The 14,708-nt window shown below is 40.6% G+C and overlaps 2 protein-coding genes across 2 annotated transcripts in view; both read left to right on the forward strand.

The window, feature by feature from the left end:
• The first annotated feature begins 4,907 nt into the window (after nucleotides 1–4,907).
• Nucleotides 4,908–14,708, forward strand: part of LOC120036837 (transmembrane protein 19-like) — a 33,565-nt gene continuing 23,764 nt past the window's right edge. Inside the window, exons 1-3 of the mRNA XM_038983150.1 lie at nucleotides 4,908–5,087; nucleotides 5,478–5,628; nucleotides 6,452–6,565. Coding sequence (XP_038839078.1) covers nucleotides 5,499–5,628; nucleotides 6,452–6,565 — 244 coding nt within the window. The 5' untranslated portion in view covers nucleotides 4,908–5,087; nucleotides 5,478–5,498. The remainder of the gene's footprint in view (nucleotides 5,088–5,477; nucleotides 5,629–6,451; nucleotides 6,566–14,708) is intronic.
• On the forward strand, nucleotides 7,176–8,939 carry LOC120036838 (12-(S)-hydroxy-5,8,10,14-eicosatetraenoic acid receptor-like). Its single transcript, XM_038983151.1, has one exon. The coding sequence runs from the start codon at nucleotides 7,398–7,400 to the stop codon at nucleotides 8,355–8,357; it is 960 nt and encodes a 319-aa protein (XP_038839079.1). The 5' UTR covers nucleotides 7,176–7,397; the 3' UTR covers nucleotides 8,358–8,939.

The raw sequence follows: 14,708 nt of genomic DNA on the forward strand, positions 1-14,708 counted from the left end.
TACCCCACTACACCATGAGACATACCCCACTATACCATGAGACATACCCCACTATACCATGAGACATACCCCACTACACCATGAGACATACCCCACTACACCATGAGACATACCCCACTATACCATGAGACATACCCCACTCTACCATGAGACATACCCCACTACACCATGAGACATACCCCACTATACCATGAGACATACCCCACTACACCATGAGACATACCCCACTATACCATGAGACATACCCCACTATACCATGAGACATACCCCACTATACCATGAGACATACCCCACTATACCATGAGACATACCCCACTATACCATGAGACATACCCCACTATACCATGAGACATACCCCACTATACCATGAGACATACCCCACAATACCATGAGACATACCCCACAATACCATGAGACATACCCCACTATACCATGAGACATACCCCACTATACCATGAGACATACCCCACTATACCATGAGACATACCCCACTATACCATGAGACATACCCCACTATACCATGAGACATACCCCACTCTACCATAAGACAGACATGTCTTCATCACTGGAAAAGATAAACGGTATCATTTAAAATCTTACAAACACAGCTGTCAAACGTTTTTAAATAATTTCTTGAGACAAAATAGATTTTTTTTAACCTTAAATATCAATTATATAAAACGTGTAAACTTCGATTTGTTTTCATATTCACATATGTTGTAGCTTAGTCACTATCTTACATCATCTTAGGTTTTTTGTGTTGGGCCCACCATCAGTTGAGACACAACATGCTCTTGAATACAGGGTTGGTGTCATGTTTTGGCTGATAAATGTACTAAAATAGGAATATAATTGAAATGTAAACTTTCAAATGGTACCACAGAGATGGTTGGAGGTCCACACATAAGAGATTGTTGACTCGGTGTCCACATCACTAATGAATTATCATGGTCCACACACACCAACACAGTCGTGAAGAAGGCAACGACAACATCTCTTCCCCAGGAGAAGGAGGCTGCTAAGATTTGGCATGGGGCCCTCAGATCCTCAAAAAGTTATACTTCTGTACCTCTTGGTATGGCAACTGCTTGGCGTCTGACTGCAAGACGTTACAGAGGGCAGTGCGTATGGCCCAGTACATCACTGGGGCCGAGCTCCCTGCCATCCAGGACTTCTATACCAGACAAGGTATCAGAGGAAGACCCTAAAAATTGTCAAAGACTCCAGCCACCCAAGTCATAGACTGTTCTCTCAGCTACCTTACAGCAAGCGGTACCGATGCACCAAGCCTGGAACCAACAGAAGCCTGAACAGCTTCTACCCCCAAGCCATAAGACTGATAAATAGCTAGTTAAATAGTTAATCAAATACAGTAGCTACCTGGACTATCGAAATCATGAATCAGCTGGCATCATTTTGATGGATATATGCAAAGAAATGTCAATTGAAAAAAGGTCAAACAAAACGAAGTGCAGCTAGTTTTCAGACTTTCCATCGTCAGTTTGAAGTGATTGTGTTAGCTGTGTTGTTAGCTGTGTTGTTAGCTGTGTTGTTAGCTGTGTTGTTAGCTGTGTTGTTAGCAGTGTTGTTAGCTAGCTCTTCTGAACAACACAGTCCTGACGAGAGAGCACATTTTCTATGCCAGGCGAAATCGCTCCTCATTAGCTCATTGTTATTGATGTATCCAAATAAATTTCGCTAGAAAACAGCTTAAACAAATGCAAATGAAGCTACTGTTATTATTCTGGCTGCACTGTTTGACGTGACTGTAAGTTAGCCATAGTTGGCTAGCTAGCTAGCTAGCACGGGATAAGAACTTTGCCAGCTAGTATGGAATGGAACTTTTAGAAGGAACGACTGGGTAACGTCCATAGATACAGACATAAAGACTTAACGATTGGGTCGTGTCTCTGGCAACCGAACCGATAGAATGAACGACCAGCCGGTTTAGGTAGCAACAACCCTAGATTTGAGTTGGGACTATATCTTGTAGAAGGATGAAATAGTATGAATAAATTAATACAAATAATGTTTTTAATGAAAATACGTCAATCATTATTTGAATATGTTGCTAACCCATTGTATAAAAGTGATAATGCCGGTGTTTGGAGGATATATTGGCACGGTTTGCCGGCCCTCGACGAACTACACCCCCGTGTCAATATATCCTCCAAACACCAGCTTCTCGGGCATTATCACTTAAACGCCAACTGCTTGAGAGTACTTAGTCATTATGAGTATAATGTGTGTCTGTCATATCCTTTATATTAATGTTCTAGACTGAGCAGAATACATGGGTTGAAATCTGGATGGAAATCTGAATTGAGTGTATTCATTGATCATGGGTTGATGTGATTTAAAGTGGGGTGAGATCCCCCTCTACTGGGCGGATATTGTAACTACAGGTATCCTGTTCTACTCTTGAAATAGTTCACTGTTGTCTAGGCCCAGGCCTGGGGTTTTATTGGGTGTTTTGTAACTCTGATAGGCCTATTCATTAATTAGTCTCGGTCCATTGGGGTTTTTCGGGGGGTTTTCAACTTTGATAGACCTATTAGTTAATTAGTATGTCCAGCCTGGGGCTTTATCAGGCGGGATTTGCAAATCTGATAGGCCTATTCCTTAATTCATGTTGCAAGAATTTCCCCCACAGATGTCCCACAGAACAGACGTGGTTATTACTCTGACGTAGACACGGTCTAAACCCTCTATGAATGTATATAAATATAATGTATGTCTTTCAGTTCGTCTTTCTAGAAGGCATTGAAAACAATAATTGGAACTAATAAATATTTTAACGACATACTTCTGAGATAATGTCCGTGTGGTTGAACTGTTGGAACCAACACACCACTGTGAAGCCGTGGTTTCCTGGTATTACAGGAAAACAGCTATGAAGTTTCCTGGTATTACAGGGCTCAATCAAAGAGTCCTCAGTCAGTGGCGGGGGCTTCTTGATATCACGTCATACGACAAATTATTTGACATGCTTTTTGATTCAGGGTGAATCCAAGTCCGCTTCAATAAAAAGTCATTACGACGGTTTGATTTCAGAAGGTAGTGATAGAGGATTTTCGACCAGCAGACAATTTCGTTATATTTGGGTAGGTAACAAGGGCTTTTAACCATAATGCTTTATAGTGTACACACTATTGTACTTTGATGGTAAACTATTGGTGGTGAGTTTGTTTGTAAAGAAAGAGTGTTATGTTTAGCTTTTATTGTAACAGAAGACGACTCCACTCCCTGGAACTGAAAGTTGATCGTTTTATGAAATCGCAGTAATAGCCAATGCCTGCTAATGACTACTCTTATATTGACACACAGGTGAATTAATTGTACATAAGTATATTAAACATGTAAAATAGGCTAGTGCAAAGGTTGTCTCGGTACTTGCTTAGCTAGTACCACTTCCTCGGATTCGATCCACATCTGACGCGAACTCGGGACCTCAGCCTTCTTCCATTAAAAGAAAGGTCATGTTACCTCAACAGATAGCTAATGAGGCGATGCAAGCGGGACACCTAGGCTAAGGAGTAAGTTTCACACATCTCCATGTGCCACGCTAGCCACTATAACATGCCTGGTTTACACTCTTTATAAAATGTCAGGGGCCTCATTTATCAATATTGCTAGAAACTATTCTAAAATACTACTTATGAACGGAATGTAGAATGTTCCTACGCATAGAAAAATTGTGATTTGTTTATTTATTTTATATAAAATAAATGAACAAAATAAACAAATCACACTTTTTCTATGCGTAGGAACATTCTACATTCCGTTCATAAGTAGTATTTTAGAATAGTTTCTAGCAATATTGATAAATTAGGCCCCCTATATATATATATATATATATATATATATATATATATTAATTAACCTTTATTTAACTAGGCAAGTCAGTTAAGAACAAATTCTTTGGGGAACGATATCTGATAAACCAATCTGTACTTTATGTAAAAAGTACCACCGGTCTCTAAAAACGCGCTCTGCGAAATGCAGTGTGTGCCAGATCTTCTAACAGCGCATGATAAGCCATCTCTCATTTGATTTCCATTATCTCAGTCTTTTATAGTATTTCTACAATGGTTTAACTTTAACACTTGCCTCTAATTTAACATATTACTGTACAGTATATGGATTATTATCATAAAAAATGCACTGATGTGGTCAAATTACATATAGCCTGTCAATATGTGTTGCATGAATTCACAATTGAAATACAATTCAATCGAAAAATGATGTAATTATTCCTCAGAAAAATTTCACACATTTCCAACATATATTTTCCACACGCTTGACAAGCAGTTCCCTTAATCCACCACTTGGCACTGTGCCTACGCATGTTTATGGCTGTGCGTAAATTTACTCAGTCACACTCAAGCAAACGTTCATATTGATAAATCTCACACTTTGCGTGGAAATGATCCCACGCATGGTTTATGCACAGATTTGTGCCTGCACATGGTTGATACATGAGGCCCCTGAAATTCATGATGTTTAAATGTATGTAAGTAATACATGGATATCCTAATAGTGAAAAAAATCACATAAACGCTCAATAATATATTTGATTTTGTATTTATTACTCAAACGTATTGATGGATTTGTGTTTGGTGAATAATTTATTTTTATGAAATATGAGCACTGAAGCTTTAATCTGACAGATTAGCGGAAATACGCATTTATTTCTTTAAATCCACATCCAGTTCTCAGTCAACAATGAAAGTGACCCGCTGGGAAATCATAAGGGAATGTAGTATTTCATTATGCATTACGTTTTCTTAGGGAGTTGAGAAAATTGGGTAGGATTTAGACATTTCCTGTCTTTGGTCCACACTCCAGTCCAGTTGGTGGCGGTAATGCACCTTAAAGTTGGTTTCCAACCGCCATAAAACATCCACAGAAGATAAACAAAGAATCCTGTGTTTTGAAATCTGACTACGCTACAGTACTGTGACAGCTGTGAATCGTCTCATCTCGCTAAGTTATCTTATAGGGACAAGTTACATTAGCTAGTTGTTTTGGCACTTCTCCACAATGGAAGAAGCAGGATACACAAGCCATGGCTTCGGCTACTTCAGGTGCAACCTTTACCCTATTTTCTTTATCCCACTTTCTGACGTATTAGCTTGCTAGCTAGCGGCTAGTTCCACACCAGTAGACATCTAACGTTAGTTAGCTAGTTGGCTAGCGACATATGGCGCTGTCCGGTCAGTCTTACGTTTTTAGGGGTAATGGCCTGGTCCTACCTAGCCTGGGCAGCTGTTAGTGGGTTTATGATGGAGATCCATAAAGCCCACCAGCGTCTGCCCAGACTAGCCTGGTCCTAGATCTGCCTGGTGTGTCAATGTGCCCACAGGAGTTGGCAAGACAGTACAAACAGACCTTGGACCAGGCTACTAACTGTCCCCTGTAAGCCATCTGTCATATAACTAAACAAGTGCCTAAGGTAATGTCGATGACTTCCACAGGTTCTATTCACTTCTTCCACAATGATTTTTGAGGATGAGATACTAATGAAAGAATACCTGTGGATGATGACTGATATGATCGTGTTGTGTGCCACCCTGGCCATCTCCCTCTTCTTCTGGATCATTTCCATCACAGCCAGCACATATTATGGTAAGACACACGTGCGTGCACATGCTCACACACACCTTGTCATTTATGTCCAGTGTTTTCCCTACCATAGTTGGTTATAAAAAGTTTGTTAACCCTTTAAAAAATAAAAATAAATCTTCTGCATAAATGTGCCCTAAAATGTCATCAGATCTACATCCAAGTCCTACTCCTAATAATAGATCAAGTTAATCTGATTAAACAAATAACACAAAAATAATTGTACTTTTGAATTTCTTTATTGAGAAAATGTATCCAACATTACATTTCTTTGTGGGAAAAAGTATGTGAATCTCTAGATTAATGAGCTCAAAGTGGATTAAAGTAGTCAAAAGTTTAGTATTTGGTCCCATATATAAGTAAGAATAGAAGATGTTTCAGAACACTTCTAAATGAATCCTGATAGTGCCATGATTAAGAAAAAAAACATGAATGAATCATGAATACGGATGAGTGAGAAGTTTAGAGGCTGCAAAACATGCTCACATGCTCTCACCGTTACCCATAAGAGGGGAGAACATGTTTTGTTGCAGAAATAGAGACAGTGCTAAAGGGTGCAAACTTTCTCTCAACACTATATAAACAAGATGGGCCCCCCTTTCTAGTTCTGTTGCCCCCCCACCTAGCTCTGTTGCCCCCCTGCCTAAAAGAGAGAGGCTTCTATTCACCTCATTCCAGAGTATAGACAAGGAGAGCTGGTTTCAGTAGTAGATGTTTGTTCAAGAGGAGGAAGCCCGGCTTCATGAAACACTATTATCTAGAGCTATAACCTAATTCAATGCGTACCTGTGTGTATAGCTGAGTCCTGGACCTTCTGTCATTCCAGGCACTCTCCAGCCGGTGTCTCCATGGCGATGGTTGTTCTCCATCCTGGTTCCTCTGACTCTCACCACACGGGCCCTGAAGAAGAGGAGTCTGGACCACAGCGGTGCCCTGGGAGGTAAACAAACATTAGAACAAGAAATCCATGAATCAAAATAAAACTTTCCTGCTCATGAGGTTTTCTATGACATCCAGCTAAGAACTGCCTGTGTCTTCACCTTGTAGTTCTGTGGGTTTAATCAATCAAGACGTGTTATGACAGCCTCAACTCCATTTGAATTCCCACGGATGTGTTGTGTAACCAGCAGCACGCCCCTGCACTTACCTAGGCCTACTTCATGTAGGAATTCAGCAGGGAGTTGCAAGAAAATATGTAGCAAAGGAAAAAGGTCACTTATATGCAGATATTTAATTTAACTAGGCAAGTCAGTTAAGAAAAAATTCTTATTTAAAATGACGGCCTAGGAACAGTGGGTTAACTGCCTTGTTCAGGGGTGGAACGGCAGATTTTTACCTTGTCAGCTCAGGGATTCGATCCAGCAACCTTTCGGTTACTGGCCCAACGCACTAACCACTAGGCTACCCTGCCGCCCCAATATGACAAATATGGGAAAAAATAGTTGTTGTGTGTTGATGCAATGTCTTCCACTATATCCTCAATCCCTCATGGGACCAGCTGCTTATCTATTGGTCCTGTGTTGACTCGCCTACTCAGGAATGGAAGGTGCTCAACCAACAAGTCTGAACAATTTACCACTGCTGCCTGGGGGGAATTACTTCCAGACTGAAGTACAGTCCTTCAGTTTCACCAAGTCTGCACACGGAATAGGAGCTTCCCTTAAACAGACTCACTTGGCGGTGAGGACTCTGGAGGACTGCTTTTCCTTCTTAAGGATTTGGACAGGATCAGACTTTGACTGTAAACGGGACAGGTTTTGACAGTTCATATTATGGAAGAGGATCTTCTGAATGATAACTGCACAGCGGATAATCTGCCCTTGTACACATTTTACGCCTCTGTGATGATTGTGGAGTTCAGCCTGGCTCTGCCTCTTAACCTCTCAGTGCTTTACCTCTTCATCTTCAAGCTGGAGTTCTGGAAACGGGACTCCAACAACATTTTCCTGTTCAATCTCGTGTTGGCTGACCTTCTTCTGCTCGGCTGTTTGCCAGTGAACGCGTATCATTTCCTTCACGGAGAGCGGCAGAGTGTGGACGGAAACATCTGCAAAACCATGCTCTTCATGCTGTTCCTGAACCGAGGCGCCAGTATCGGCTTCCTGGCTGTCATTTCACTCGATCGCTACTTCAACGTGGTACATCCTGGGAACAAGGACGTTGTCCTCAAAAAGTCCCCTCATATATCTGTCATCATCTGGCTAGTACTGCTCCCTTTGACAATCCCCACCATGCTGAAGACTGGCTGCTGTAGCAGTCATGGGGACATCACTGACACTCTGAGAGAGGTTGTGTTTTTCACCCAGATTCTCATCCCTTTCTTTGTGTTGGTGTACTGCACGGTCCGCATTGTCAACAGACTCAAAAAGAAGACAGTAGGTGACACGACCAAGCTGCGTCGAGCAGTGTTTCTGGTCACCTCTGTCATGCTGGTCTTTTCTATCTGTTTCCTGCCTTGTACCATAGCTAGAATTGTTCTGTTGATTGTCAGAGCCATGGATTTACAAAATGCTGAGAATATAGCTGTTCAGGTCTATGATGGTTTCATAGTTTTTTCCCACATGGATTGTCTAGTGGACCCAATTGTGTACTGCTTAAGCAGCACTAAGTTCAAACGCCTCTACCTGAAAACTTATTGCCCCTGTCTACTGAGAAACAACGCAGAAACGGCTGAAAGAACAAACCCAACACGAACCAACTTAAATCTAAAACGCAACAACAATACACTGTAGCTAGTAGGTAATAATGCTTCTGGGTGTGGTAGTGGGCGTGGCCACCGTTTTTAAAAGAGAGTTTCTTGCAATTATACACTTTCATGGGGCTGAGAATTTTTGGTATTAAAAAAAATAAAAAAATAAATAAATTCCTGCAGTTCTACACATTTTGCCATGGCTTATGCCGTATAACTAACATGTTCTTAAAACAAATCTATTGGGGCCCCATGCCATGACATTTTTTACATTTTAGATTCTCTCTGACTGTCTAGTTTTTATTTTGGTGATGGTTAGTTCTCAAAGATGACCTTATTTAAAAAGATATAGCTCCATTCTCTTTTCGACATACTTTATATCTGGTTTTAGTCGTTTTAAGTTCACACTGAAAACGTTTTTACAGTATTCATATTTTTTTTGGTGTGGCGGCCCGCCGCTGCTAATTGAATATAGGGGAAGCACTGGCATGTTCAGCTTTTGTTTGCCAAATCAGACTGTGATTCAATACTGGTTTCTGTTATGATCAGTCATCGGTTTCTTTCACCTGTGATGTCATCATGTTAAACAGATCATCATGATGCTGTTACTAATTGTCTGGGTCAAATAAATATTCTCCACAAATGATGCTCCCATAAAAATGATTGCTACTACTACTACTACTACCACGACAACAACAGCTGATAAGAGCTACCCCCTCCTCCCTTGGAGAGGTAAGACCACATTATATACTACTACCACCACTACTACAACTACTACTAGTAGTACTACAACAGCTGATAGGAGCTACCCCCTCCTCCCTTGGAGAGGTAACACCACATTATATACTACTACTACTACTACCACCACTACTACTTCTAGTACTACAACAGCTGATAAGAGCTACCCCCTCCATTGGAGAGGTAAGACCACATTACAGTTGAAGTCGGGAGTTTACATATACTTAGGTTGGAGTCATTAAAACTCTTTTTTTCAACCACTCCACACATTTCTTGTTAACAAACTGTAGTTTTGACAAGTCGGTTAGGACTTTTACTGTGTGCATGACACAAGTCATTTTTCCAACATTTGTTTACAGACAGATTATTTCACTTATAATTCACTGTATCACAATTCCAGTGGGTCAGAAGTTTACATACACTAAGTTGATTGTGCCTTTTTAAACAGCTTGGAAAATTCCAGAAAATTTTGAGTCGATTGGACGTGTACCTGTGGATGTATTTCAAGGCCTACCTTCAAACTCAGTGCCTCTTTGCTTGACATCATGGGAAAATCAAAAGAAATCAGCCAAGACCTCAGAAAAAGAATTGTAGACCTCCAGACGTCTGGTTCATCCTTGGGAGCAATTTCCAAATACCTGAAGGTACCACGTTCATCTGTACAGGCAATGGTACGCAAGTATAAACACCATGGGACCACGCAGCAGTCATACCGCTCAGGAAGGAGACGCGTTCTGTCTCCTAGAGATGAACGTACTTTGGTGCGAAACGTACAAATCAATCCCAGAACAACAGCAAAGGACCTTGTGAAGATGCTGGAGGAAACGGGTACAAAGGTATCTATATTCACAGTAAAACGAGTCTTATATCGACATAACCTGAAAGGCCCCTCAGCAAGGAGGAAGCCACTGCTCCAAAACCGCCATAAAAAAGCCTGACTACGGTTTGCAACTGCGCCTGGTGACAAAAATCGTACTTTTTGGAGAAATGTCCTCTGGTCTGATGTAACAAAAATACAACTGTTTGGCCATAATGACCATCGTTATGTTATGAGGGAAAATGGGGAGGCTTGCAAGCCGAAGAACACCATCCCAGCTGTGAAGCACGGGGGTGGCAGCATCATGTTGTGGGGGTGCTTTGCTGCAAGAGGGACTGGTGCACTTCACAAAATAGATGGCATCATGAGGCAGGAAAATGATGTGGTTATATTGAAGCAACATCTCAAGACATCAGTCAGGAAGTTAAAGCTTGGTTGCAAATGGGTCTTCCAAATGGGCAATGACCCCAAGCATACTTCCAAATTATTATCAGGATTAAATGTCAGAAATTGTGAAAAACTGAGTTTAAATGTATTTGGCTAGGGTGTCTGTAAACTTCCGACTTCAACTGTATATACTACTACTACCACTACTACTACTACTAGTACTAGTACAACAGCTGATAGGAGCTACCCCCTCCTCCATTGGAGAGGTAAGACCACATGATCTACTACTACTACCTCCACTACTACTACTACCACCACTACTTTGATGAGGTCAATTAATAAATACTTTTTATATAGTGTGAGAGTATTTGTATTAAATTCCAATTATACATACTGTACCTCTCATTTTATGATATCTATATCCACTGTATAATACTATTCAGTGTCTATATATGTACTGCATGCTAATATTCAGTATCTTTATATCTACTGTATAATACTATTCAGTATCTATATATCTACTGTATAATACTATTCAGTATCTACAGTGGGGCAAAGAAGTATTTAGTCAGCCACCAATTGTGCAAGTTCTCCCACTTAAAAAGATGAGAGGCCTGTAATTTTCATCATAGGTACACTTCAACTATGACAGACAAAATGAGAAAAAAAATTCCAGAAAATCACATTGTAGGATTTTTAATGAATTTATTTGCAAATTATGGTGGAAAATAAGTATTTGGTCACCTACAAACAAGCAAGATTTCTGGCTCTCACAGACCTGTAACTTCTTCTTTAAGAGGCTCCTCTGTCCTCCACTCGTTACCTGTATTAATGGCACCTGTTTGAACTTGTTATCAGTATAAAAGACACCTGTCCACAACCTCAAACAGTCACACTCCAAACTCCACTATGGCCAAGACCAAAGAGCTGTCAAAGGACACCAGAAACAAAATTGTAGACCTGCACCAGGCTGGGAAGACTGAATCTGCAATAGGTAAGCAGCTTGGTTTGAAGAAATCAACTGTGGGAGCAATTATTAGGAAATGGAAGACATACAAGACCACTGATAATCTCCCTCGATCTGGGGCTCCACGCAAGATCTCACCCCGTGGGGTCAAAATGATCACAAGAACGGTGAGCAAAAATCCCAGAACCACACGGGGGAGACCTAGTGAATGACCTTCAGAGAGCTGGGACCAAAGTAACAAAGCCTACCATCAGTAACACACTACGCCGCCAGGGACTCAAATCCTGCAGTGCCAGACGTGTCCCCCTGCTTAAGCCAGTACATGTCCAGGCCCGTCTGAAGTTTGCTAGAGAGCATTTGGATGATCCAGAAGAAGATTGTGAGAATGTCATATGAAACCAAAATAGAACTTTTTGGTAAAAACTCAACTCGTCGTGTTTGGAGGACAAAGAATGCTGAGTTGCATCCAAAGAACACCATACCTACTGTGAAGCATGGGGGTGGAAACATCATGCTTTGGGGCCGTTTTTCTGCAAAAGGACCAGGATGACTGATCCGTATAAAGGAAAGAATGAATGGGGCCATGTATCGTGAGATTTTGAGTGAAAACCTCCTTCCATCAGCAAGGGCATTGAAGATGAAACGTGGCTGGGTCTTTCAGCATGACAATGATCCCAAACACACCGCCCGGGCAACGGAGTGGCTTCGTAAGAAGCATTTCAAGGTCCTGGAGTGGCCTAGCCAGTCTCCAGATCTCAACCCCATAGAAAATCTTTGGAGGGAGTTGAAAGCCCGTGTTGCCCAGCAACAGCCCCAAAACATCACTGCTGTAGAGGAGATCTGCATGGAGGAATGGGCCAAAATACCAGCAACAGTGTGTGAAAACCTTGTGAAGACTTACAGAAAACGTTTGACCTCTGTCATTGCCAACAAAGGGTATATAACAAAGTATTGAGAAACTTTTGTTATTGACCAAATACTTATTTTCCACCATAATTTGCAAATAAATTCATTAAAAATCCTACAATGTGATTTTCTGGATTTTTTTTCTCATTTTGTCTGTCATAGTTGAAGTGTACCTATGATGAAAATTACAGGCCTCTCTCATCTTTTTAAGTGGGAGAACTTGCACAATTGGTGGCTGACTAAATACTTTTTTGCCCCACTGTATATGTACTGTATAATACTATTCAGTATCTATATATGTACTGTATGATAATATTCAGTATCTATATATCTACTGTACAATACTATTCAGTATGTGCATTCAGAAAGTATTCAGACCCCTTGATTTTCCACATTTTGTTACTTTACAGCCTTATTCTAAAATGGATTAAATAGTTTTTTTCCTCAATCTACAAACACAATACCTCATCATGACATCACAATAACCCATAATGACATCACAATACCCCATAATGACAAACCAAAAACAGGTTTTTAGACATTTTTGCACATTTGATAAAAATGTAAAAAACATATCACGTTTACATAGTTATTCAGACCTTTTACTGAGTACTTTGTTAAAGCTTTGCCATTACAGCCTAAAGTCTTCTTGGGTATGACGCTCCAAGCTTGGCACACCTGTATTTGGGGAGTTTCTCCCATTCTTCTCTGCAGATCCTCTCAAGCTCTTTCAGGTTGGTTGGGGAGCGTCGCTGCACAGCTATTTTCAGGTCTCTCCAGAGATGTTCGATCAGGTTAAAGTCCGGACTTTGGATGGCCCACTCAAGGACATTCAGAGACTTGTCCCAAAGCCTCTCCTGCGTTGTCTTGGCTGTATGCTTAGGGTCATTGTCCTGTTGGAAGGTGAACCTTCGCCTCAGTCTGAGGTTGTAAGCGCTCCAGAGCGGTTTTCTTCAAGGATCTCTCTGTACTTTGCGCCGTTCATCTTTCCCTCAATCCTGACTAGTCTCCCAGTCCCTGATGCTAAAAAACATCCATGGTGCCAGGTTTCCTCCAGACGTGACGCTTGACATTCAGGCCAAAGGGTTCAATCTTGGTTTCATCAGACCAGAGAATCTTGTTTTTCATGGTCTGAGAGTCTTTAGGTGCCTTTTGGCAAACTCTGAGAGGGCTGTCATGTACTTTTTACTGTGGTCTGAATATGTAAATAAGGTATTATTTAAAAATGAATAATACATTTGCAAAAATTCTAAACCTGTTTTCGCTTTGTGATTATGGGGTAATGTGTGTAGATTTAAAATGTTTAAATCCATTTTAGGATAATGTGGAAGAAGTCAAGGGGTCTGAATACTTTCCGAATGCACTATATAATACTATTAAGTATACAGTACTAGTCAAAAGATTGGACACCTTCTCATTCCAGGGTTTTTCTTTATTTTTACTATTTTCTACATTGTAGAATAATAGTGAAGACATCAAAACTATAAAATAACACATATGGAATCATGTAGTAACCAAAACAGTGTTAAATAAATCTAAATAATATTTTAGATTCTTCAAAGTAGCCACCCTGGAATGAGAAGGTGTCCAAACTTTCTGAATATCTCCGTGTCCAGTATGAAGGAAGTTACATGTAGTTTCGTGAGCCAACGCTAACTAGCATCGCCCATATACTTCCAGGCAATGTGCTATCTACATCTAACTTCCTTTATACTGGACACGGAGACATACAAATGTTATCCGAGAGTTCATCTGACTCTGGTGAAGTAGATAAAGGGCCTCATTGCCAGAATCCCAAGTATCACTTTAACCTTTAGGGGTCTCTGTTGGCTGTTTTAATGCTATGATTCATTCTAAGATGCATTCCACACAGTTCCAGCAGCCCCAGGCGTACGCGTGTGAGGAGAGTGGTTGCTCCTGACGCCAGTCACACATTAGCCAGGCCATCGGCAGTCCTCGTGATGTAGTGATCTGGATCTGGGAGGAATTAATTAGTCACCATTGTTTTAATCAGGGTCTGGGCTGAGTCACATTATTCAACTGACTGAAGCAGTCTATTCATGTACTAATTGGTACATTCCACAGCAGAATAGCCCAGAAATATTTTTGGTATAGCAGATTGTTCTGGCAATTCTCACATAGAATCTTTGAGGAAGGTTCTTTTGACATTTGTATCAAACTATTTTTGAGAAAATCATGAGGGAATTGTTAATTTTAGGCTCTTTTTAAACCTGTACATGCCTCCTGTAAGACCCTATGACCCTTGAACCATACATGATACAGACAACATCTTGGAGTCAATATACTCATTATAGTGTCCTCTCAAATATGGAGTACATCTAGATTCAGAAATAAGTGTTACCACATTTACTTTACCCAACATAACAAAAATATGAATTAATTCAACAATATACTCTTCAAAGATGTCAAATTTCAGATTGGATTCTCTGGTACTTTAAGAGAACCCATTTTATACATAGAAATGTACATTATAGGTCATTAACCAATCACATGATTGCACATTCAGCAAATCACCAGCAGAGGGAGTTCTTTTTGAATCCATTTTCCCATTCACTGTG

Source organism: Salvelinus namaycush, unplaced genomic scaffold (genome assembly GCF_016432855.1).
Source record: "Salvelinus namaycush isolate Seneca unplaced genomic scaffold, SaNama_1.0 Scaffold148, whole genome shotgun sequence".
In the NCBI taxonomy this organism is placed as follows: domain Eukaryota; kingdom Metazoa; phylum Chordata; class Actinopteri; order Salmoniformes; family Salmonidae; genus Salvelinus; species Salvelinus namaycush.